The sequence below is a fragment of the Erpetoichthys calabaricus genome, chromosome 4 (genome assembly GCF_900747795.2).
Source record: "Erpetoichthys calabaricus chromosome 4, fErpCal1.3, whole genome shotgun sequence".
Classification (NCBI taxonomy): domain Eukaryota; kingdom Metazoa; phylum Chordata; class Cladistia; order Polypteriformes; family Polypteridae; genus Erpetoichthys; species Erpetoichthys calabaricus.
This window is the reverse complement of record NC_041397.2, coordinates 253,492,085-253,518,981: the sequence shown is the minus strand read 5'-3', so window position 1 is coordinate 253,518,981 and position 26,897 is coordinate 253,492,085. Positions and strand designations below refer to the sequence as shown.

The following is a 26,897-nucleotide window of genomic DNA, read 5'->3' as shown; positions in this document are numbered from 1 at the left end:
GTGGACTCCAGTCAAGTTTTAGACAGTTAAAGTAAACAGGATGAACTTGACCTCATTTTGGAGAGGCTCAGCAAAGGATCTGAATACATAAGTGAATGAGAGCTTTGTTCAAGTTTTTAATAGATTTGCATGCTTTTCTTAATATATGTTTTTACTTTTATGTTGTGGGTTACTGAGTATATATTAATTTTTAAAAATGGTAAGTTTATCAATTTAAAATTACAGTAAATCTACAACACCAGAAAGTGAAGGAGTGTGAATACTTTCTAAATCTACTATAGTTCTGTATCAAAACTTGCAGCAAAGGTTCATCTCTGCATCCACCCTCTGAATAGTAACTGGGCGTAGAGGCTTTTTAGTCAAAGTCAGTAACCAATTCCATAGTTTAGCTGATATTAAGTTGCAGATAATTCTTTCCGCACCAAGAAACTAAACTATCCCCCGTCTCATCCTCCTTCTGAAAACTCCCCATTAGTGCAGAATCATCAGGGAACGTCTGCATGTGAAATGATCTCCTGTTATATTTTTAGTCTGAGATGGACACAGTGTTTAAGCACAATAAAAAGGGATAAAACTATACGTATTATATAGGGCCTGACGTCTCAAAAACAAACTTGTACACAGAATGACGGCAAGTTCTGCTTAAAGTGTATACCTGCATACTTAACGGGAACAAGAATTGGGCAGCATGAACAGATCATTTATTAAGGTCCGCCCATATTACAATGATTGGCTAGTATCAGAATGAAGACCCGTTCTGAAGGCCTGCTTATCGCACATTGCATGTAAAGTACAGTATACGTTTGTGTCACAATTGATTAACTGGTGGCCTGCCCATCCTGAACTGTAGTGATAACAACGGTAGCGGCAGGGCTGACAGATAGATAGAAGGAGACCTTCTTGATGTGCTATGCAGGTGTAAGGTTGGTGACAAAGGTTAAATGCATGCGATTGAGATGTCCGCATTTCACGACTGACGGGAACTTTTAAGCTTAATGGCACGTAAATAACTGAACCAGTGGTGCTTTTGTTATTTGTAAGTGATGGCTATTGCGGTTCCAAATTGTGTGTGTCTCGTGACTTTTCTATTTTACAAACGCGATAATAATTTTAACTTGGCCTCTTACATGACAGCGAAAACTGCACAGCCTGACGTTTTAAAAACTTTCGATTTATCTTAGCAAACGAGCGTAGCATATAGCGGAGGAAATGCTTTATTGGTGACTTTTGAGCCTTTCCCGGCAGTTTAAATCGCCAGTCACTTGTTGGCGCATGCGCACATCTTATATGGTGAACGTTTACAGTCCGACATTCACGAAACTAAAAGCTTTTTGGGGAAGAGTACCGGATATCACACAAAGATACAACGATGGGGTCGGAAATTGAACTGAATTTGGGCATTAGCTATAGGAATTAATCTCCGTGCAACGGCGATGCCTAGAGTGAGCATGCGTCACACCTTAGGACTTGTGCAGAAGCTCTACCGTACAGCCAGACTGACGAGAAGACAAGGGAGTGCAACAAAGAGTATGTCCTGCAAACAAATCGCATGACAGCTCCAGAGTGGAGCTATAAAGAACTTTTAGGCTAAACCTAACCTGGCTTAAAAAAGAGATGGACAGGAGAATATATAACATACAGTAGATGGGTACACATTCCTTGGAAAAACAGAAACGAAGTAGTAATGGATTCGCGGTGTATATAAAACATAACATCAACGCAAGGCTTCCTCTTTTAAATGATGAACCACAGCTTATCGAGGCTTCATTTCAGAAGTGTGTTATAGACCTCCCCTTGCAAACAATTACGTTTAAGTAATATTTAAATGATAAGTTTAGAGGGAGGATATTTACAGTCACGGGAAACTTATTAACTGGGTTAGCCTTACAAACAGCGGAACAAAATAACAGGAGTTTGCAGACTTATTCAATGACTGTGTTTTTAACACAGTATTTTAAGCATCAACCCTGGGGACTGTGCGTGTGCCTTATTTTGGTGGTTTAGATTTATTATGTTGTCATAATGAGGACAGAACTGAAGAGGTGAGGGTAAATGAAACATGAAAGTTAATTGAGCTTAATATAATACATGTCAAAGTATTTTCATAGAGCGAATATTCTAAAACAAAACCAGCTACATTTTATTTTAGCAGGGCATACTTTGAGCATTTGTAGCAAGGCTTCAGTAAGATAAATTGGGGTAAGCTATTAAGTGTGGAAACAGTGGAGAAGATGTGGGGGAGGTTTAAAAGTTTTGTTTTTTTTTTTACATATAATGTAGGACAAGTTCATCCCAAAAATTAGAAGCAGTAAGAAATTAACAAAAACTCCAAAGTGAATAAATGAGGAACTACAAAGCAAAAATAAAAAGCAGCTGCTAATGGCATGTTAGTTAAATAACGCCAGTGCTAACCAGAGAACATATGAGAGCAACCACCAGAAAGGATATTTGAAATGCTAAAAGACAGTTGCGGAGAAATACTACAGAAAAGATGACCCAAAGAAATTCTTTCAATATTTTAGTAGTAAGAGAACAGTCAAGGAGGAAGTGAGGTGTATCAGGAATCGTAAAGGTGAGCTAGAATATACAGACAGTGAAATTGCAATGGCTTTGAACTTGCATTATGTTGAAGTTTATACATGTGAATAAGTCAATAACCTCCTAAGAGTAACAGGTACTTATCACCTAACACTTTCTGTACACTGTCTGGATGTACATAGTGATATGTATGATGTGTGAAGTCCTAGTCAAGATAGTTTATGCTTAAATTATATAACGCAATAGTGAGATGTCACCTGGAGTACTTTGTTCAGCTTTTGTCTCCATATTACAAAAAAGACAAGAGCAGTGCTAAGAAAAAGTCCAGAGAAGAGCATGTAGGCTGATTCTGCGAGTAAGAGGTGTGGGCTTTGAGGAGAGCTGAAAGAAGTTGAGCCTTTTCAGTTCAAGGAAACTGAGGTTAAGAGACAACAGGACCTTATGAAGAGAATTAGTACAGTGGATCCCAGTTGTTACTTTAAAATAAATTCATGGGTACACATGTGAAAACTTGTTAAGGGCAGATTTCGCACAAATGTTAAAAACTGTTTCTTCACACAAAGGACCACAAACACATGGGATACATTACCTTTCAGTGTGGTGGAGAGTAGGACTTTAGGGACCTTCATATCTTGACTTGATGTTATTTTGGACAATCTAGATGAATAGAATTGACAAGTTTGTTGGGCTGAATGGCCTTTTCCCCATCACATTTTCTAATGTTCCAAGCCATGCACATTCATTTGAAATAAAGCCTAAATAGACTTAGTGCATAAACTGCATGGCATGATTTACTCCATCCATTCCAAGACAAGGTCATGGGTAGTTGGAGTCTTTTCCAGCAATCATTGTGTGCAAGGTAGACAACAATGCCAATAACTGCTAAAGTTCAAACTTAGTGGCGCAGTTGGCAGTACTGCCATCTCACAGATCCAGCATCCTGGTTTAGAATCTCTGGCTAAGTAGTTCTCCATTTTGATTCTGCATGTTTTCCCTTTTTATGTGTGGTTTGTCCTTCAGGTATCTGATTTCTCTTTTACATCCTCAAAGTCGAGTTGACTAAGTTGGAGTTTCTAAATCAGGCCCTGCATGTATATAAGCGGCCCAGCCATGGACTGGCGTCTCCTCCAGGGCAGTTTCCTGTTTCACACCCAGTCCCTTACCTGGACCAAGTGGGTTTGAGAATCTTTTGTTAAAGTTACAAAAATACCCGGTAAAAGGCTTTAAAAAGCCTGGGGTGAGTAGCTCAAGGATTTGAATGACTTTCTGCTCTCAGTTCTTCAAAGTTAGAACAGAGTTGGGGACAACTCCAGTGCTTTGTGTGTGCATGTGAACAAGAGTGTACTTCACAGAATTAAAAACAGAGATTCCCAGTATACACTGTTCAGTCCAGTTTATGTGCTTAGTGGTGCTACAGCTCCTAGGTAAGCAATGTGTCAGGCTAATGAACCTCTTCTTGCCACAGAGGAGTGATAGGTGCCCATTTTGAGAGCTCTTGGCATGCTTCTGTTTCAAGCTAATGTGCTTTTCTGTGGTCTGGTCAGTCAGAGAGAGGGGCTATCTGACAAAAAAAAATTCCCAGTTGCACACTGTAAACCTTAGTATGTACTGTAAATGTCATTATTGAATGTATCCTCAGTCATCAATCTTTATTTTATGTTATCCTCTTCACAATGCACACCATCACAAGAGGCTTTGCAAAGTAAACAAGATGAGTTGCAACATCATTGTAAAATGTGATTTGTTAAAGGAAGCAATCTACCTAAGTAAATGGGGTGGATGTACAGTATTAGTTAATCATAAAGTAATATTATAATACTGTACGTCCACTCCCAATTACTCTCAGTGCAACTATCCAACTATCCATCTGTGACGATGCAGGTTCTGCTCCAAACTCCCATCATCCTTCTGGGAGCCCTTGAACCTGACACTGTCGGTAATGTCACCGATGAGCTTGGCAGTGAGGCACAACAAAGCAAAGGGATGGTGCAAAAAGTACAAAAGTACTTTTATTAAAAACAAAACCAACAAAACAAGTATTCAAATAAATAAGTGCAGTGTATCAAAATATCCTTAAATAACTAATCCATAAAAACAAGTGAAAAGGGTGGAGGTTAAAATCCATTAAAAAAAACATCCTTTAAAAAAACAACAAAGTTAAAACAATGGCTGGAAACAGTCTCTTTAAAAACACAAAGCACGGTGCCTTTTTACTGGTGACTCCCCTGCTTCTCCCATCCAGGCTATGCACCTACATGCAGCTGACCTTCTTTGCTCTACTTGACTGGTCTGCTGGCCTCCCGATCCCTGGCTTCATTTAGCCCCTACCAGATCGAGACTTGGCTTTCTATTCCAAATCTCCGACTCCCGCTGCCTTCGCTAATGTGAGCCAACCTTCTCCTGGTCACTCCTGCTCCTAACAAGCGCTCAGCAGGAGCGACCACTACCGTTGGCCCTCGGGTGCTGGCCAAACACCCCACTCGGGCTGGCCTCTCCCAGCTGCTTGCTATCAGCGTGAGCCTACACTCGCTCGTTCTCCTTCTCTCCTGCACCAGCTTTCTCCCTCCTGCTTCCTGCCGTCTTCTTCACCCTTAACCTCCCGTTCGTTCCTTTTTTTTTTTCATCTACCCCTGCTAGCCGCCTCGCGCTTCTGTTTATCACAGGGACGTGGATCAGCTGTGACAATCTGCAGCTCCCGGGAACAATTACACATGCAGACGACTCCTAACCTGTGCACTTAAGTGAGAACTGCCCACATCACGAACTCCCCGGGAACCGCTCGGCCACACACCACCCCACCCCCTCACTAAGCTGCGAGTGTGGCAATTATTTAATTTTTAAAAAATGGCCTTTTTGACATGAACTGTGGACCCGCTACACCACACCATCCACTTCAGGGTCACCATTCATGAAAGCTATCGCAACATTGCCATGTATATTCATCCAGCACTGGGCTCCCTCAGTCCATCAACAAAGACTCCCCGAGATGTTGTTACAGATTCAGCTACACTTACAAATTAACAAAACAGGCACAATTTGAACACCGGGAGAATATGCAGAAATTTCATCCCAAGACTCCTGGACTATGAGGCAACAGCACCTTGGTACAAGTAGTAAAAATGAAAGGACAAAGACACAGACATAGGTCACTAGAATCTAAGGAAGAAAAGGTGAGTGTTTAAGTCAAGTCTGGTCAAGTGAGTTTATTGTCATACCATCGATGCACTTACTTTGGTACATTATACAGTGGCAAGACATTATGAGTGCAACATGTAGATAATGAATATGACAATATATCAATACAGAGTGGTTGGTGATTTTACATAAGGAAATGTAGAACAAGGAACAACATCTGTTCAGTTATATAGACAAACAGCAATCAGTGATGATGGGAGATGTGCAGTGGACAAGAGCTGCAAAGGAATTCAGAACAGAAGAGTGGGCAAGAGACAGTGATAAGGGGGCACACACAAGGACAGGGTATAACATTGTGTTCGTGAGAATGACCGTCTTTGGGAAGAAGCTGTTGCTCAGTTTGGCAGTGTTGGTCCCCAGGCTCTAGTCACCTTCTGCCCGATGGAAAAAGATGATGGAAGGGAGAGAAGCCCCGATGCTGGTGTGTGCAGTGCACACTATTTGTTGTATGGACTTGCAATCAGATGTGTTACAGTTCCCAAAGCACATGCAGCTGGTTAGAATGTTTTCAATGGTGCCACTTAATAATGTGGTGATTAAGGGTGGTTTGAGTGTGACCAGTGGTTGGGCTTCATGAACAGAACCAAGAGGGTTGAGCCACAAAGCTAAATAATGGTGATACAAGGCAACTCTGCAGCGTGTTTGTGAAAGGCAATAAAACAAGTCAGACGAGAATACTTTTTACACAATGCAATGTACATTTGGACAATGGGCAGCAGGAAATGAAATGTTAAATTTTTATTTTTAAATTGGTGAAGAATAAAGAATGATATCCTGAAAGAACATCTGCTTTTCATGTACAAGTTACAGACAAGAGCTAGGATATAAAATTGAATTCAAAAGTCAGTCTATCAATAGAGAGAGTTTGAAGAAATGCTATTATTATTAAATAACTTTCTGTAAAATTTCAATTACAGATTTGCAATGCTTTTTAAAAAGAGGAAATGCAGCTTGAAATTGCTTCACAGACATACTGATTCAGGGTAGTCAACTATTTACCTTCATTTACTATTTCCTCAAGGGCATTTTCTCAGTTTTATTATTAGCAGATTATTACAAGTAAACTGGGCTGGCTTGAAGCTGGCACTTCATGGATCCAGGTAGGTGTTTGTTTGTTTGTGTGAAGTTTGCATGTTCTCCCGGTGTACTTATGGTACTCCAGTTTCCAGAGATGGGCTGGTCAGGTTGACTGGTGATACCGAACTGGCCCTGTATAAGTGTGCGATGGACTGGTACCCTGTCCAAGCTAATTTCTTGCTGCCTCCCCACCACAACCCAGAACTGGATTAAGGGGTTTGACAAGTATTAATTATAGAACTAGAAACCCAGAGGCATGCCAAATTCAAACCCTCCAAGCCGACCGTGCTTTCAGAAATCAGTACTTTCAGGTGTTTGCCACCTGTGTGCCAAAACTAAAGGTGCCATATGCTTCACGGCATACATTTCTACAGTCTTCTGTATGGGTGTCAAAAAAGATCATTGGCTGTATTAATACTGAAGATGTTTAGGTATTAATGGCAAAATCTGTGTTTTGTTACATAAATTTACAACATGTGAACATTTGGGAAAAAACTGGAAATATAAACTACATTCTAAATAGAAGAAATGTTATTTTAATCACACTACTTGACAATTCTGATTACTCCCTAATATCAGAGTAGTAAGAGGGAAAGTCACCTTGTAGCATGGTTTTCTGTCCATGTGGGATGATAAACAATAAAAACAAGCACACACATTTTCCATACATTATTATTTGAATGTTTGGTTCTTTCAGTTATTTTATGTAATTTTTTTTTTTACTTATTTCATTTTTGCCTTTCTTTTTCCCATGCAATAGATGGCTAAAAAGTTGCTTCTGGTTGATGTTGATTGTGGGGTTGATGACGCACAGGCCATCATGATGGCCTTAGCAAAGTCAGATGTTGAAATTCTTGGGATAACCTGTGTGCATGGGAACACATCTCTGGATAACATCTGCCGGAATGTGCTCAGAGTTCTCAGAATGTGCAACAGACTAGAGGTAACTGCAGTTTATTGACAAAATCAGGGCCTAGCTGCCTAATAAAGTTAATAATACTAATTCTGAAATTTGTGACATTTCTTTAATGCATCAAAGCTTTAGCACAGCCACAAACAAAGTAAATATAAAATGTTTAGGTAAAGCTTTGAAAAATAAAGATGGCGAGAAAGTTGCAAGGAGACACCGTGACATAGTGGTTAATGGACAGCTGTTCCATGTGGCGTTGGCTCCTACCTTACACACAAGTAACAGTTCTTATAGGCAGTGATCCTTCATTGAAATTGGTGAGATCAGAGATAGGGAGTGATGGGTAGAAAGGTACAAAACAAATTTGACTGGTAGGCTATTCAGCTAATTGATTCATTTATCCATTTGTGATACCACTTCTTTCAACCAGAGATGGTAGGGGGCCCACATGCTGTTATAGCAGCAAAAGGCACAGAGAAAGAAAACAGGTACAAGCAGTCGAGGTAAAAGAAAAATGTTAAGGGGTATCCACGGGAGTAAATCTGCTATCTTGTTGCAGGGGTCTGTAAAGTCTGACCTGGAGGGCCATAGTGGCTGTGGGTTTTTGTTCCAACCCAGTTGTTCAGTTATAAAACAATCCTTGCAAATAACAGATGTTATTAGTGTGTTCATTTTGCCATGTCAGGTCATTCTTATAGTGGACATTTTTTCTGTTCCAAAGAGATCATCCAAATGATTTGTGGTCTAAAGCAGATAAATAACTCCCTTCTTCTTTTCAGTTCTCCTCCAAATGTTTTACTAAACTAGATAGTTCATGATGAACACACAAAGGTGGTTTCTTTATTATTTGCATCTTATTGCTAACAAGAAGCAATTAGAAACGGTGAATGCAGCTATTTAAAATATGACTAAAATAAAAAATGAAGGATGGAGAATCTTAACAGGCGACACAACTAAAAAGAAGCGTAAAAACGCAGCTTGAGCAATAAGTGTTTCAGCAATAATAATAGACTTCTCATGAAGAAGTTGGGTTTGAATGAAAACCTGCAGAAACTATGGCCCTTCAAGCCCTAATTTACAGACCCCTATCTTATTGTGTCAGTGCTTCTCTGAAGCACAAATCACTTACAAGATTCAGATAATCAGATGATGTATAGTTTTAAAGTGGTAGTTCCTGTAACTTTTTGATTTTCTGTTGACAGACAAATGTCTATTTTCAATGATACTGATAGCATATTAAATGCAATGGAGTTACATGAAATGGAAATAAATGGAAATGATAACTGCGCAAATACACAGTATAGAAAAGGCAGCATATATATTCAGGGGACTTGATACAGAGCAGATGTTACAAGGAGCTGGCTGACATTTAACTCAAGGACTGTGATGCACATTCGTACATCTTCACTCACACCAGTGGGGCACAACCCATCTCAATTCACTGTGGTCTTTCATTTCAACATTTCTACAGATATTAGATTATCCTCTGATTATGTCCTGCTGATCCTTCCTTCCTATATCTTAGCACATTTCAAATGGCAAATTGAACTCTGTCACCTTGTAACAGATGAGCAGTGGCACTGCATGTGTCATAAATGACTCTCTCAAGACCAAACAAACAGAGTAAAAGGAGTGGACAATGCTTACTCTTCACAGTGTGTTCAGTGCATTGCCTAAAATAAGAAATGATGGTGGCCAACACATATGATTTTTAATACTTCTATTGCTCATATTGCTAATGTTAGCTCTAATTTACTGGTGCATTTCAAGGTCGGTACATAGTTAATATTGAAAGATGGTGAGAAGAAAAATTCAGAAGAGCACACAACCATTTAGCTGTTTCTGAGTCTACCAAATAATTAAAGAACAGTTTAGTTTTTCCAATATTCGTCATAAATCCAAAATGTAAACTTTATACTGAATGGAAAAAAATACTCCTGAAGTATCTTTGGCAGAAGACTAGCAAGTCAAATGTAATATTTCTACATGGAAAAATGCACTGTAGCTCTGGCTATCCTAAGAGCTCTCAGTCTTTAGAAAATGTCTTTGGCAAAGGAAGGAAACACATGGTGGACAAGTAAACTCCACACCTCAGACACGCTAGCCCAAGACCCACCAAAAGGCCTCATGTGCTATAGGGTGACACCACTAACCTTTGTAATAACTCAGCCCTGAAAGCACAAAATTATCCAAGCGTAGTCTATAGTCTGTGACATATTGTATAGTGTGGCTTGAAATATCTGAGCTGGGGTGTGTCAAGCACTTGGGGGTGCTGTTGCCCCATTAAACCTAATAGACAGACGTAGACACAAGGTAAAAGCAATAAGAAGATCTTTTTAATTCTTCCTTTTCTTTGTAGTGCCTCCAAAGCACCCAGCCACAATAAACTGGCAATAATACAATAATAATGATGATAATAAACACAATAACTCTCTCCTCCACCTCCCAGCAAGCTCTGTCACACTCCTCCCGACTCCGGCTCCTCTGCTGGGTTCCCATCAGTCCTTTATAAAGTCCTTGAACCGGAAGTGCTTCTGTCCTTCTGACCACATGAGTGACTGGCACTTCCAGGTCTAATGAAGAACTGACATTTTCTTCAGCCTGGAAGTACTTTGGGGCTTTCATCCTCGTGACTACTTTGTACTTCCAGTCTAAAAGGAAAGTATGAGTCCCCAGGTTCTTCGACAGCTCCCCCTGGTGGCACCCAACAGGGCTGAGAAACCGAACTCCAAGTCCGAAGATGCCCTGCAGGAATCCAGGGCACCACCACACTGCAGGAGGGCTGCCATCTAGCGTTTTGGAGGAAGCAGTGTTAGCAAGTAGGTGCCTTCCCCCATCCTTCCATTCCAGGGGCGTCCCGGCCGGGTTGAGCTGCCGACCATCCATCACAAGTGCGATCTAAAATGTCTTTTATATAACGTCTTGAACTTCTTTACAGGTCATTTAATAAAGCATGTTGTATGTAAACTGTGACTATATAGTATGGTTTGTGTTGGGGTAAAAATAATGGTCAAGTCTAAAAATGAATTTTGTCTTATTTGGAAATATACAGTTTGCTAAACAAATGGAAATAATCATTTTATTTTCTGGAGATTCCTGTGTTTAGAGGAGCATCGAGACCCATTGTTCAGAAGCCTTTGACTGCCTCCTTTTTCCATGGGAAAGATGGATTGGGAGACGCTCCTGACCCAGACTCTCCAGGATTAGAGCTACTGCAGAAGGAAGGTGCTGTGGAAGCCATGATCAGGATAGCTACAGAAAATGAAGGCCAGGTATAATGTTTTAGTTTTTGTTTTTATTTATTTGTATGTATTTATTGAATTTTGTTGATTTAAATTTTCATGAATCAATCACCCTGTTTACTAGTATCAGTACTGATTTCAAATCTACTGCATATTATAAGAAATAAGAAACAGCGAAGCATGACCAGGTCCTGACATTTCTATGGGGAGCTATAATGGCTACAGTTTTTCATTTCTACCAGTAAGAGGCTTTTTAGGGGCCAATTTTGTCAATACATTGTAACATGTTTGTCTTTACTTCCAATCTCCACTCCATCAGTGCTCTTGTCTATAATTTTGGAAACAAAGACTGCATACTTTATAATTAATCCAAGTTACCTGCAGGCCCTAAAAGAACTGGGTTTCAAAGTAATTGGTCTTCCAGGTCACCAGTAACGTACATTTATACTTTGCACAGAAACTTACTGTACATAGGCTTATATCTCCACATTTCTCATCACAGTTATGCCTTATTTTAGCCTAATGTAGTCCAATTAAACTCAGTACATCCATGCAGCCATTTTCTGAAACCGCAGTGCCCATGTCAGTGTTGCTAACCCAGCAGTAAGCTTGTCATTCTATACAACATTTGCAAGATCAAGCTGTATCTGACAAAGAATGTGGTACAGCTTTTGGTCCAGACTTCACATCTGGACTATAGCAACCCTCTGTTGGTAGAAGTACCAGCATGTGTCACCAAACTGCTGCAGCTGAGGTGGGCACATGCTACTTCTCTTTTCAGATCACTACATTAGCTCTCTGTAGCAGCATGTATCAAGTTCAGATCCTTGATGCTTGCCTACAGAGACACTTCTGAGGTCCTATGCTCCTTCAACTACTCAGGTTTGCTGATGAAAGGCATCTAGTGATGCCACCTCTGCCTGGCTTCAAATCTCAATTTAAAGTCTTTTCATGTGTAGATCCTAGCTGAATGAACGAGCTGCCTACCTCCATTTGAACCTCTGAGTCCCTCAATGTGTTTAAGAAGAGTTTAAACACTCTCTTGTTTGGGGAATTTCTGTGTAACTGATATTTAGCTATTGGGCTTTTGTAGCCTATCTAGCCTTATCAAGCTTTGTTCTAAGCTCTTCACTTTTGATGATCAATTTGTAACCTTGACTGTGTAACACTTGTTTCCCAATATTATGATGGCTTCCATTGTAAGCTGCTTTGGATAAAAGATTAATCTTTTTGATTTTATTGAAAGCAATGCAGTCAAATACAGGTATGTTAAAAATGTTCATCCATCAATCTATCTATTTTTTAACTCACGTTTCCCTCTTGCAGGTTTGTTTGGTTGCTACTGCACCATTGACAAATCTGGCATTAGCAGTGAAGCTGGATCCTACTTTCCCAAGCAGACTGAGTGGACTCTGCATCATGGGAGGCAACATGGAAGGTGAGCTCTTAGACCGTTTACTGTACATATTCATCATGGTTTACATTAGAGCATGTATTGTGTGTGTGTGTGTGTGTGTCTAAATACTATACTGGCCAGTCGGTTATTGAGTTTAAACAACTATATAATCAAACAGAAAACCCTTTCTAGCACAATTCTTACCCCAAAGAACCAAGTGATCCACCTAGTTACCCCTCCCCATTCCACAACCATCTAACTACAAACAGAAAAATTATAATACTGTAACAAAAAGATGGAGTGGACATATATCCTAGCACCTGACATTCTTTATTAAGTACATTCAAAGCTGCCCCACTTCACCCCTCCACATACAACATCATGAGCCATTATCAAAAAAACAGTATTAAACACTATGATCTAGTAACACAGTGTAAAAAGAAAACGGCAGAGCTGCACTAGGATCCTATGGATATCTCGTACAAGAATAAAGCCCATTTATGAGCATAAATATACAATTAATAATTAAGTCATTATTACAAAATAATTACAGAGAGTCCAAGAGCAGGATCAACAAAGTCGATTCCCATTCTTGTATTAAAACACAGAAAGATGAGGTAAAAATCACCAAATATCCTCAATGTGTATAACCTATGTGCATAATAAGAAAGTGTATATAATGTACCTTAGTAAAAGGCACATAGGTAGAAGCCGACCTAAACCTATTCACACATTAGAGCAAACTTAGTGCAAGAAAATGCATATCAACAGCAATAACTGCTCTAAAAGTGGTAAAAAGGGAAGCAAAAAAACAAAAATGTAATCTAAATGGTTTCCTGACATTTCCACAGGCCACATGCCAATAGATGAAAGCGTATCCAATGTGGTTAGTACTTCATAGGGATCCAGTTTATGGGTGCTATCTTTGGAGAGCTCAATTGTACTGGAGAAAGGAGGAGAGAATTAACCCCAACCAGTCTCACAGGCTTTAGCAATAAGTAGATTCATGATATGCCTAGCAGTTCTCATTGTTTGGCTGTAGTCAGCAAAGAAGTAGATCTGCCTTCAGGTAAACATAATTTTCCATTGCTTTTGGGCTTTTATTTGAATAAGGTCAAAATCTAAAAAGAGGAGCATCTTAAATATATCTGGATAGGATGGAGACTGGTAAGTCATCCTTATATAAATTCTGTGGCTCGTTTAATCATAGTTTCATGAGAAATCAATGGAAGATATTTTGGAAGATACTCTTTCAGAAGAGCAACCATAACTGAGCACTCTACAGATTCTTTTGTGTTTACCAGACCCAAGTTTATGAGCCTTGATTTATTCTTGGGATCCTAAAGAACTTTGAATTTCTTATTAAGAGTACTGACTGCTTTGTTACGCTGTTTAATTAAAGTAAAACGTCCCTGTCATTTTAACTTGATCGTGTAGGTTTATTTAATAGCTAGATTCAACTTTTTGGTCTGTTTAAGAACATAATTTTCCTGCTCTTCCACAACCTGCCCCATCAAAGAATGTTTCATTGCTTTTATAGAAGATCCAGCTGCCACACTGTCTTTGTAGGACACTTTGAAAGATTTCCTAACAGGGCTTATAGCAGCAGCAGTAGGAGGAGTACCAGATGGATACATGCTCAATTGGGCTTTTAAATGTACAGTAATACTGGAACTCAAAAATGCAGAAGAGATAAGAAAAGGTTAAAATGCAGGGTGAAAGGAGAATTGAATTTTCAGCTCCAAGGCAAAATCTTATCTTGCCCTTTGATAATGTTAGTAATGGTGATGCCAGCTTTTCACTATTTTTGCTGCAACTGGATCTAAGAAACAGGAAGCAGATTTTATTATAGAAATTAAAGTTATGATTTCCTGTAGTAGTACCAAGTTAAAATTCCTAAGGCAGTGTGCACCATGTAAGATAGGAACTGATACCACAGTATTACGTTTCTGACATGACTTTGAAATCTGTAGCTCTATATCTATTTTATCATTAAAGAAATTTAAGAATCTGTAATGCTGCTATTTGCAAGGATTTCCAGCCATGCATATTAGTACATATTTTAAACAGTATGCTTGTGTTATTTTTGTTGGGATTTACTGATCAAGTGTATTCTGGGTGGACCTTAAAATAACTTCTTAGTACCTTTTTAACACTGTCAATCCATGCTATTCTGAAGAACTGAAGTTTTGTTGCTCTCCATCTACATCTAGTTTTTGGCATTCTAAGTTAAGACTGTGAGTGGTATCATTAAACCAAGGTGAGTTTTGTGTGCTCTGATCACTTTTGTTTCGAGATCAGCTACTGGATCTGAGACTATTTTCCCAGACACAATATAGCAGTATACAGTTAGGTCCATAAATATTTGGACAGACAACTTTTTCTAATTTTGGTTCTGTACATTACCACAGTGAATTTTAAATGAAACAACTCAGATGCAGTTGAAGTGCAGACTTTCAGCTTTAATTCAGTGGGGTGAACAAAACAATTGCATAAAAATGTGAGGCAACTAAAACATTTTTTGAACACAATCCCTTCATTTCAGGGGCTCAAAAGTAATTGGACAATTGAGTCAAAGGCTATTTCATGGGCAGGTGTGGGCAAGTCTGTCATTATGTCATTATCAATTAAGCAGATAAAAGGCCTGGAGTTGATTTGAGGTGTGGTGCTTGCATGTGGAAGATTTTGCTGTGAACAGACAACATCCGGTTAAAGGAGCCCTCCATGCAGGTGAAAGAAGCCATCCTTAAGCTGCAAAAACAGAAAAAACCCATCCGAGAAATTGCTACAATATTACGAGTGGCAAAATCTACAGTTTGGTACATCCTGAGAAAGAAAGCAAGCACTGGTGAACTCAGCAACGCAAAAAGACCTGGACGTCCACGGAAGACAACAGTGGTGGATGATCGCAGAATCATTTCCATGGTGAAGAGAAACCCCTTCACAACAGCCAGCCAAGTGAACAACACTCTCCGGGGTTAGGCGTATCGATATCCAAGTCTACCATAAAGAGAAGACTGCATGAAAGTAAATACAGAGGGTGCACCACTGCAAGGTGCAAGCCACTCATAAGCCTCAAGAATAGAAAGGCTAGATTGGACTTTGCTAAAGAACATCTAAAAAAGCCAGCACAGTTCTGAAAAAACATTCTTTGGACAGATGAAACCAAGATCAACCTCTACCAGAATGAAGGCAAGAAAAAAGTATGGAGAAGGCGTGGAACAGCTCATTATCCAAAGCATACCACATCATCTGTAAAACATGGTGGAGGCAGTGTGATGGCTTGGGTGTGCATGGCTGCTAGTGGCACTGGGACACTAGTGTTTATTGATGATGTGACACAGGACAGAAGCAGCCGAATGAATTCTGAGGTGTTCAGAGACATACTGTCTGCTCAAATCCAGCTAAATGCAGTCAAATTGATTGGGTGAAGTTTCATGATACAGATGGACAATGACACAAAATATACAGCCAAAGTAATCCAGGAGTTTATTAAAGCAAAGAAGTGGAAAATTCTTGAATGGCCAAGTCAATCACCTGATCTTAACCCAATTGAGCATGCATTTCACTTGTTGAAGACCAAACTTCAGCCAGAAAGGCCCACAAACAAACAGCAACTGAAAGCCGCTGCAGTAAAGGCCTGGCAGAGCATTAAAAAGGAGGAAACCCATCATCTGGTGATGTCCATGAGTTCAAGACTTCAGGCTGTCATTGCCAGCAAAGGGGTTTCAACCAAGTATTAGAAATGAACATTTTATTTCCAGTTATTTAATTTGTCCAATTACTTTTAAGCCCCTGAAATGAAGGGATTGTGTTAAAAAATGCTTTAGTTGCCTCACATTTTCATGCAATCGTTTTGTTCACCCCACTGAATTAAAGCTGAAAGTCTGCACTTCAACTGCATCGGAGTTGTTTCATTTAAAAATTCATTGTAGTAATGTACAGAACCAAAATTAGAAAAAAAAGTTGTCTCTGTCCAAATATTTATGGGAGACAGAGGCTGTCAGAAGGGGCTGAGCTATCCTGAGAAATCGTACAGTGGGTGTGCATGTGTGCAAGTGAGTGAGTAAACTGTGTATAAAATGGCTTCACCAGAATAATAATACAAGTATTAACAATGACAAAAAGAAATGTAAATAGTCCAAAAATGATTCTCTTTTTTTGTTCTTTTTCTAACACCTAGCTCATTGTTGTGTGGTGTTGGGGTTTGCTCATTAGGAGATAGTTGGTAAGCATGTTTTCACATCTGGATACATAGGAATAAGTGAGTGAAGCAAGCCATTGTAAGCTCAGCCATAAATGATCTATTGTAGGGTCTGCTAAGAGATATTCAGAATCAAGGACTTTTTAGTCTCCATGTTGCTAAAATAACTTTAGGAATTTTGGCATGCTTATCCAAATATTTTTTTTTTCTTTTCATGCTAGCTGAGATCGGATAATAACTCACTCAGAAGAGTGTGTCTGGTACTGGTGTTGCTTTGTATACAAATGCGTTTACATTAAAACAATATGTTGTATTTTTGTACAGAGAAAGGCTTGGAGCTCAGGGCTTCATTTCCAGTGGAATCCTGTTACAAATAACAAAGCAAAATTGCTAGTCTTAGGATTAAACTATTCTCAACAAGTGTTTCATTTGATTGCCTTAGTATTGTTTTATTGATGTCCTTATTTATTGATTTCTAAAACATATTTTGAAGTTTTCCTGGTAATCTGTAATTGCTTTGATATTCAATAACACAACATCAGACAGTATTCTACTGCATTTTCCTTTTAAAGCAAGAGGAAATACCACTGTCTGTGGAGAATTCAACTTTGCAGCTGATCCAGAAGCAGCATACATCGTTTTGAATGAATACCTCTGCCCGACACAGATTGCTACCTGGGAGTTTGTATGTTACAACAAGCTGTCTTGGGTAAGGTTGATTAATCACTTGGGAATATATTATGTTCTGTGTTAATTTGCATTTAACTTACACATTCTCTATTTTTTCTCTCACTTCCCAAAAGCATGTTGTTACATTGATTGCTGCCTGTAAACCAGTGTGTGTTAGTGTGTCATGTTGTGGATTGGATGGATGGACAGTCAAATAGATAACAACTTTAATGATTATTTAGGAGTTGTGATAATATCAAAATACTAGCCAACCAGCGGCGTAACATACGCCGCATAATTATGTATTGATGGGTGAACACTTGCTGAACGACACAGTTGTCCAAATGGGATGGGTTTGTGGATACCTGTGTGAGTGAATGAAAAGATGGAACTCTGGAGAGAGCAACATACAATTGTCCGTGACTGAAAGCGGGATCGTCTGTGACGATGGAGGCCACGCTGGTGAAAGTTACTTCGTCGGTAGGGATAAGTTTCAGCACTTGTTCATTAAGGTGTAGCGAGTCTTCGTTGTTGATGCTTAATATAGCTTGCGTACTGAGTTGTTCTGGAGTCACAGTTGAAACACTTTTTTAATGTCTTTTAAGCACAGGGAAAAAAATTAACATGTGAAACATCCGTAATGTAATAAGCCACCAAGAAAAGTAACATTGCAACAATGCACGCTACGATCCGATCGCTGTAAACAGAAGTGAAAACAAAATCGAGGCCGGTGCATTCTTTAACTGCCTTGTAGCGCAATGTTAGTGCTGCTGTTTTGCAGTAAGGAGACTGTGGAAGATTTTGGGTTCGCTTCTCCCTGTGTGGATAGCGCTTTGAATACTGAAAACACCGGTATATCAATGTAATGAAGTATTATTATTCTTATGCGTCCAGCGCTCTCTCTCTAGCGCACCTGTATGCGTGTGTGTGTCGCTCGCTCTCTCTCTCGCTCGCTGCACGTGTTCCTGCAGGCATACCAGTAAGTGAATGAAAAGATGGAACTCTGGAGAAAGCAACATACAACTGTCCGTGACTGAAAACTGGTTTTGGCAGATACAGGCACATCTTTTTTAAAGTTTGGCCCTGTGCCTTATTAATTGTCGTCCCTCCCCCTCTGTCTCTCAGAAGCACGCGAGCCCTCTCTCTCTGTAACATTGCAGCAGTTGTATAAACACTTTTTTTAAAAATGAGTTTTAAGCACAGGGGGGAAAAAACCCAGGCTCCCTGCTCAGCTGCATGCGCGAGGCTCTCTCTCTCTCAGCAGCACACGAGCCTCCCCAGCCCTCTCTCTCTCAGCAGCACGGGAGCCCCCTCCCCCTCTGTCTCTCAGAAGCAGGCGAGCCCTCTCTCTCTCTAACATTGCAGCAGTTGTATAAACACTTTTTTTTTAAATGAGTTTTAAGCACAGGGGGGAAAAAAGGAACATTTGAACAAATTCGAACTTTATGTAAAAGCCAACCAAGATAGTAACATTGCAGGAGTTCACCATTTTTAATCAGGCGACTGACAGTAGTGGAGTCAGGCACAGAGAAGGTCAGCTGCTGAGAAAGCGTCTCGACTGTTGCAGGGCGGTGAAGCAGGTGAGACGCTAATGAAAAAGAGGCACAGGGCTTATTGGTTTTTAAAGACTGCTTCCTTCATTGTGTTTTAACCTCAGTTTTAAAGGATTGCACGGCTCTCTCTGTCGCGCTGCCTGTGTGTGCGCGGCTCTCTCTCTCGGGCTGCCTGTGTGTGCCTCTGTCTCTCTCTTGCGCTGCCTGTGTGTGCCTCTGTCTCTCTCTGGCGCTGCCTCTGTGTGAACCAAGGTTCCACTGAGGTTGACTAATGAAAAGTCAACGTGGCTCAGAGCTGCATGTGGACTGTGGCACAGACAAACAGAAATGACAGCATGTTTTCCGAGGCGTCGCGTCCGAGATGGTGGGCATGGCTCTGCGAGTTGTCATCGTATCCAATGGTCTTAGAGTTGGTGGGCGTGGCTCCTTCCTGCGTGCGCCATGGGTGTCTTACTTGTCGGCGGCTTAGTGAATCCACGCCCCTTCCGGCGTGCTTTCCATGGGTGGCTACTTGTCTTCCGGCTTAGTGAATTATATATATAGATTATAATACTATTGTGCCCTGTTTTTAAAGGCTGACATGATTACTTATATTCATAATCTTATGAATGTACTTGCACACATTGTATTGTATGCCTAAGGATAAAAAGAAAATTAAAGATTTATCCATCTGTCCATTCATTTATTAAGCCCACCTAATTCAATTTAATGGTTATGAGGATCTAAAGCATTGACTGGTTAGTAGGAACATGGCCTGGGTAGGACCAGGGTGCTCTCATGCAACACATACACACTCACTCACACCGGACCAGTCAACAATTGCCAGTAAACCTAACATAAACACAAATAATAACACAGCCTTAAATAGAAGACACATGTGTAAATAAGCATCGGCCACAACATTCTTTGTGTCAGTCTCTCTACCATACATAAAAGTGCTACATAATAAGCAGACAAGCCGCCAGTCAGGAAACAGAATCCAAAAGGACTTTACTAAGGGTGATACTAAATGTCTGTTTTTCTTTTCTTAAAGCAGTTGCTGATTTCTTGACATCTATAACAGCACAAATATGAAAATATGCTCCTTAACAGAAGTGTGGTTATCCACACAGGTTATGTGTCTGTGTGTTGAGTACAAGTTTAGAGAGCATAATGTTGGCCTGAAATGTATGATGTACTTTGTGAGATCACATTTTAAATAATGTGTGCCATTATGATCTCCATGATAACTTTGTATGCGGTTGAGAGAAGCTACCAGAGCTATTTAAGAATAAAATAAAGTACACAGTAGCTAAATTGATATTGACAGTAGTATCCCCTCACAGGTTATTAACTGTTTTCTATCAGTGTAGCTTACTTCCCACATAATGAAAAGTGACAAGATTTACTTATTAGTAACAGACTTAATCCTGTTTCACTCAGGGGAGTAATGGTGTTTAGTATTCTTGCACATTCTTCTCATATTTGTACTACTATTTTTGTACCACAATTTTTAGCCCAAAGACTGTGGGAGAAACTTGCCCATTAGATTGTCATTTCTAAACCTGAAAGGTTTAATTGAGTGTTAAGCTGTGATGAGCAGGTTCCCAGTCCAAGACTGGTTCCACCTTGTGTCTGATCCTGCCAGGGTAAATCTCCAGCTGATTGTGACCTTGTAATGGAAGATGGCAGGTTCATGAACAGGTGGGTGTTATTCATTATTGAAATATATTAAAAAAATCCTAATGGAATGTATTTAAATTGCAACAGAAATACCCAAAATTGGTGCAATTTTTGAACATATATTTAACTTAAGTAGTTACTTAATTTCTGACGTTTTGTAGATTTAGAAAAAGTACAGAGATAAGAGAAGGCTTTTTGTGGTTTCTCAGATGACTTACAAAGAGTGACAGGGTGAGATCTAGGCTGTTTCCAGAAATGAAGGGGGAAGAAGAAAAAACCTTTGAGAAACACAAGAACGCAATGGACATGACCTCCTTGGGCAGGCTTGGTTGGTTTTGCCCATTCCTATGGAAGAGATCAAAAAGATGTTTGGGAAATTAAGAAGTGGCTGACATGATTCATTGCATTTGTTCCTTATTAAAATTTGTTTGGGCAGTGTTTTGTGGTTTACCGATTGTCCTTAGCATCCGTAATACATACAGTATGTGTTACCATATTATGTTTCATAATTTGCTGTTCACAAAAAGTTGGAATTATTTAACCAAGATCAGGCTTTTTTTGAGTTTGTTTGGGGAACTTGCTGATTGTAATGTGACGCGGGAGACCTTCCGTGACAAGACACTGAAGGTTGCTGAGAGTTGTGTTGGTGTTACCGGTGTTACCAGAAGAACATCGAGAGGAGTCACAGCGCATGGCTTAATGGCAACTCCGGTCTGTACCAGGATCTGAGAAGGATGGCTGTAAGGGCTCTGAGAGCAGATAAGGAGGAGTTTGTTAGAGTTAGCATTGCAAGCAATCTTTGTTTCCATTTTTGGGAGACGGGCGTCATCCAGAAAATGGGACTTGTTATCCCTATATGGAAAGGGATGGGTGATCGCCTGGATTGTGGAAACTACAGAGGGATAACACCGCTCTTGGTGCCAGTGTACATCATTTCTAGGCTCATCCTCAATAGGATCCATGATCACTTGCTCACCTACAAGCAACCTAAGCAGTCTTGGTTTACACCTAAGAGGTCTACCATCGACCACATCCTGGCACTGAGGGTTCTCATTGAGCACAAACGCAAATATCGGCAGAGTTTCTTTGCAGCCTTTGTTGATTCTCGTGAAGCGTTCAACTTAGTTGATTGGGCTGCCCTTTGGGACAACCTGATACTTTGTGGGATCCCCTGAAGTTGCTGGATATCATGGCCAGCCTGTACACTGGCACTGTGAGTGCTGTGTAGAGTGGAGGCAGAAACTCTGCATTTTCGCCAGTTGATTCTGGGGTTCATCAGGGGTGTCTTCCTGCTACTTTGACGATGCTTTGATCTTTGCGGAGTCAATGGAGGCTCTGATTGGGGCTCTCGAGAGACTGAGTGAAGAATCTGAGTGTCTGGGCTAGCAAGTGCCCTAGATAAAAAACAAGATCCTGGCCTTTAATGACCTCATGGGCACAGCCATCAACAGAGTGTCTGTCTGTGGAGGGAATGTTGACCACATCGAGAAGTTTACTTACCTTGGCAGCAACATTCATGCCTCTGGTGACTCTTCCTATGAAATCAGTAGACGGATTGGGAGAGCATGAGGGGGTCATTAGGTTACTGGAAAGGGGTGTGTGGCACTCCCGATATCTTAGCAAAATGACAAAGGTCCAAGTCTTTAGCGTCCTAGTGCTTCTTATTTTGCTATATTGTTGTGAGACATGGACACTATCCAGTAACCTGAGACAAAGACTGGACTCCTTCTGTCGTGTGTCTCTTCAGGGAATACTTAGGTACCGCTGGTATGACCTTGTGTCGAATGAGTGTTTGCTCATGTTGTCCAGACGTGACACTTTATAAGCCAGGGCCACTTAGGAATCAATATCCAAGTATATGGATATGCTTTGAACAGAAAAGAAAATATTTTGCGTGTTTCAGGTTAACATCTTCGCTGTGTGTTTCTTCAACTAAAATTCTCTCTTTATGTATTGGGTTTTGTTTCACTCTCAATTTTACCTTTCCAGTTTTGACATCTGCAGGTGATTTTGATTACATTTCATTTTATGATCCTTCTTTTGCATTTTGGTCTGCCAAATTTCAGTTTCTGGCAGAACAGTGTCAAGACTCAGTGACTAGTGTAGATTCATATAAGAAATTCTGATGGTTCTGAATGTCACTGCTGATGTTATTTTTAACACTGGATTTGTTTGCACCTGAGGAAATACAGCAGAAGACGTCCCAAGTGGAATTTACCAGTTAATCTACATCTACATCTTCACCTGTGGTCATGAACTTTAGGTAGTTATTAAATGAGTTAGGTTTGCAGGACTAACTATTCATGAAAGGCCACAAGAGAAGGGCTGCTGTTACTGTGAGAGATGTGCTATCTGGTGGGAATGTCCCCCAAGTGCATCTTGCATATCAGGTTTGGATGGATACCCAGGATCAGATGCACACATAGCGGAGAGAGGTTCTCTATTAGCTGGTCCAGAAGAGCTGAAGATTTTTGTCTACCTTACTCAGCTTCTTCATAATATCTTCATAATCACATGTACAGAGTAGAGTTAAATGCTTACTTGCACATGCTTAATGAACATGGTACATGTTGCCACGTTCTATCATCATGATTGAGTGGTATAACAATCTACCACTGTGATTCTAAGCAAAATAGAAAAGAAGACAGAATGAGATATTATAGCAATAATTCCACTACATTTTGCTAGAACACAATAAAATTGTGGATTCCATAGTTTGCAGTATTTGGAGCAACACCACCATCATAATGTATATTCAATAGAAACCTCTGTTCTGTTCTTTAATGAATATAACATTAGAAACAAGCTGAGCGGGGTAGATTGGACCTTTCATTCTTCAGCAAAATAGTCCAGCTCTACCTTGGGCCTTGTTATACTGTAAGAGATGTAATTCTTCCAGAGTGTTCTATGTACAGTATGTCCTAATGTGTCTCCTAAAAGGTACTAAAGTTGGCATCCTCTCAGATGATTAAACTTTCTCACACAGCCAAAGAAATAACAAATTTCCACACCTTGTAACTTGACCTTACAGTTTTTAATCGTGGCCAAGGAAGAAATGTAGATTGATCAGTAAACTGATAGTTTAGCCAAAATTACCTTAAAAAATAATTAAAAAGTTCATTAAAATATGAATGATATACATTTTTGAGAAGGTTATGCCATGTATTAATATAACTAACTTATGTTTGAACTATCTATTTGCAATTCCTTAGGAATTCTGTGATGAATGGATGGACCAAGACACTGAAAAGGCCAGATTCATGAGAAGAATTTTTGCCCACACTATGCAAGCAGCAAAGAGTAGTAGGGGTGAAAAAGAAGCGGTCAGTGGTTCAGGATTTATGTCTTGTGACTCCTATGCAATGGCTGCAGCTGTTGATGATACATTTGTGACAGAATCCCAAAAGTGTGCAGTGAGTGTGGAGCTGACAGGGACGATGACAAGAGGCATGATGGTGGTGGACAATATAGGTCTGTTGAAGAAAGACCATAAAGTCTCATTAATGAAGAAGTGTGATCTGGAAAAGTTCAAGAAGCTAATGATGGATGCTTTGAAGTAATGTAAACATTAATATGTACAATTAATAACTGTTACATTTCTCCATACAGTATTCTCTAATTGCTTTTTTTTTAACTGCAAACTCAAGCCTGATTTATCATTGGTGCTCCCTTTACATTCCAAACTTCATACATTTATTTCATTGGTTTTCTGAAGTCGAAAATGAATATACTTGGATAGGTACCCACCCTTGTCCTTTGGTAGTTCTCCTAATTGCCTTACCATTGATATCTGCATGTGCACCACTGAAATGATAGTTGCTTCTGGTCTGAAGGAGAGGTATGAAGATGAAGACTACAAAACATTCTAAGGAACTTGCAGAAAAATTGATAAAGGGTACAAACTATATAAAAGTTCCTGGAACTCCATTATTAGTGTCAAGAAATGGAAAATGCACCACACAACATATACACTACCTAAAAAATACAATGCATCAAAACACAAGGAAACATTTGAGAGAAGGCACCGAGATGCCAATGGTCACCTTAAATGACCTAGAGAGTTCAGGGGCGTTTAAGATGACAGTGTCAAGAAATCTGCATAACACCGCCTTACTCTAAAAAAGATGTCATGATTCCTGTTTTGAGCTTGTCTGAAAGGTTTTGAGAAATGTTCTTGTTGACAGAGGGGACCAAGTTTGAGTTTTTTGGCCAAAATGCAATGTGATATGTGTAACTCAAGTATAGCACTGCTCATGCCTGTAGAAACAGTATTCCCACAGTGAAGTATGATAGTGGCAGGATTTTACAAGTTGGAAGACTCCTCAATAGAGACTAAACCTATAGGGAAAATGACGGCGCACAGTGCAAAAAATAATAAATGAAAGCTTCTTTCAGTTTACTAAATAACTAAGCTTGGGAGAAGATCATCCTTTCAGCAAGACAATGAGCCAAAGCACAAGACAAGACCAACAGTGAAGATGCCCAAGAGTGAAAAAATATTGTTGAGTGGCAAAGTCAAAGTGCTGACCTCAACACCATCAAGAATCTTTGGCAGAATCTGAAAATGGCAGTCCATAAGTAAATCAGCCTACAAGTGACACCAACAATAAAACAATGTCTTAACCAGTGTGCAGACAGTAACCCCAAAACATTTAAAAACAACACTATTTTTTAACTCTTGACCAATGAATGAGAGAGAGGCAGGTCTTCAATTCTAAAGCATGATTCTGTGTGACTAGGCTTTCCTGTCTGTGGGCTAATTTCATTGTCCAGAGTGATTTACTTCACAATATTGTAGCAAAAATACATGCGTTTTGCACATTGTGAGTATATGACTAGAGGACTTGACATGGGTTATGCAGCATGAGTAACTTGAGATGTTTAATAGATGTTTCATAGATGTTTAAGATATGTTTGTTGTTATTTAGTGCTGGTTCCTAAAGGCTACCATTCTATCTGAAACATTGATCCCTCCATTTTTCATGAAAACATGAAATTAAAATGTTTCTCAGCTAACACTACAAACTACATGTGGTAAGTAACATATAAATAAATATCAATTTTGGGTGGAGTATTCATTTAAATGATTTTTCCCATATGCTACACATCAGTTTTTGGTAAAGGTGCTGGACCAGTCAGCCCTGCAGTGTCCTCCATTCCCTTTCCACTTGATGAGGCATGATGGTCACCAGCCATAGTAAAATGAGGACTGCTTGTTGTTGATGTTTTTAAGTGTGCATTTTTATTTTCACTTTCAGTTTTTCCTAATCATGGCCATGCGGCACATACCAGTGAAGAGGTCCAGCTCATTTTGCTCCACCTAAATATTAGTTGACACAGTAATTTGGAAAAAAAAGGAGATCAATGTCATAAATGCATCGTTCACAAGACATTATGCTGCATTTTGAGGTGGACCATGCTAAATCTGAAAAAGCCACCAAGGAAGCCCACATGTGCTACTTTTTCATGGAAAAGAAATCGGCAGAATGATGCTCCTGTTTCAAAGAAATGCAGAATCCTGGCGTATGTATGTATGTAGAATATGTATGTATGTAGAAAAATGTTTCTTCAACTGTTTACTGGTCTCTCGCTGGCCAGCAAACTCCTGTCTGAACAATGGTCATCACTGCTGTTATGTGTGTAGTGGGTGTTAGCCGTTTCCATGTTATTGTGACTCGTCCTTTTTTCTGTTTCAGTCTATACTTGAGGTCTTGCTGTCACAATTTAGGCAGTTCATAGCCAATGGATTTTCCTGAGCAGTAGTTGATATGTGAGGAGCTCACTTTAAATAGTGTTTAAAACTATATAGCTGTGTTTTATCACTATAATCTAATATCAGTGAGACAGACCAAGAACCAGCATCCCATTATTTAACTGATTTTGTGAACTTGCTTGTTTTGCTAATCCTAAGCAACTCAGAGACGGGTATTATTAGACAAATTCATGAAAATCTTAGAGAAATATAGAAAAAGTAACTTTATAGCACCATGTCATGGTATGCCAGTATTACTTACTTATGGCAGGCATCAGAGTGGGACAGATCCTAATTTGGAGGAAAAATATTCACAAAATCTAAAAAAGCATTGGGCACATCATCATGAGACAAAAAAACTGAAGCTAATAATGGTTTGATGTGCAGGTTAACATTGAACTCATTTTTGTAAGTACCCACTTAATGAAATTTCACTGGCTATATCACCTCCTCCTTTGTCCCATTTGTTTTTCTGTGTACCACAGAGGAATTAGTTGCCATTACTTTAGGTTTATAGTGGGTGAACTTGTTTTTATATATATATATATATACTGTATAATATATACACAGTATATGGGAGTGTGTGTGTGCAGATACTGTATCTTTTCAGTTCGAATTAGTCTTAAAACTGGCAGCAATTCCGTAGATCAGTTTCACTGTTGGAAGCCAATCAGGCATTATTTCATTTACAAAATATTG

General features: G+C 39.6%; 1 protein-coding gene across 1 annotated transcript; it reads left to right on the top strand.

Moving 5' to 3' along the window:
• The first annotated feature begins 793 nt into the window (after positions 1-793).
• Positions 794-24,149, top strand: LOC114650789 (inosine-uridine preferring nucleoside hydrolase-like). Its single transcript, XM_028800646.2, has 6 exons — positions 794-923; positions 7,571-7,753; positions 10,813-10,992; positions 12,289-12,400; positions 17,135-17,271; positions 23,659-24,149. Exons 2-6 carry the CDS (start codon positions 7,571-7,573, stop codon positions 24,004-24,006), a joined length of 960 nt encoding a protein of 319 aa, XP_028656479.2. The 5' UTR covers positions 794-923; the 3' UTR covers positions 24,007-24,149.
• Positions 24,150-26,897: the final 2,748 nt, after the last annotated feature.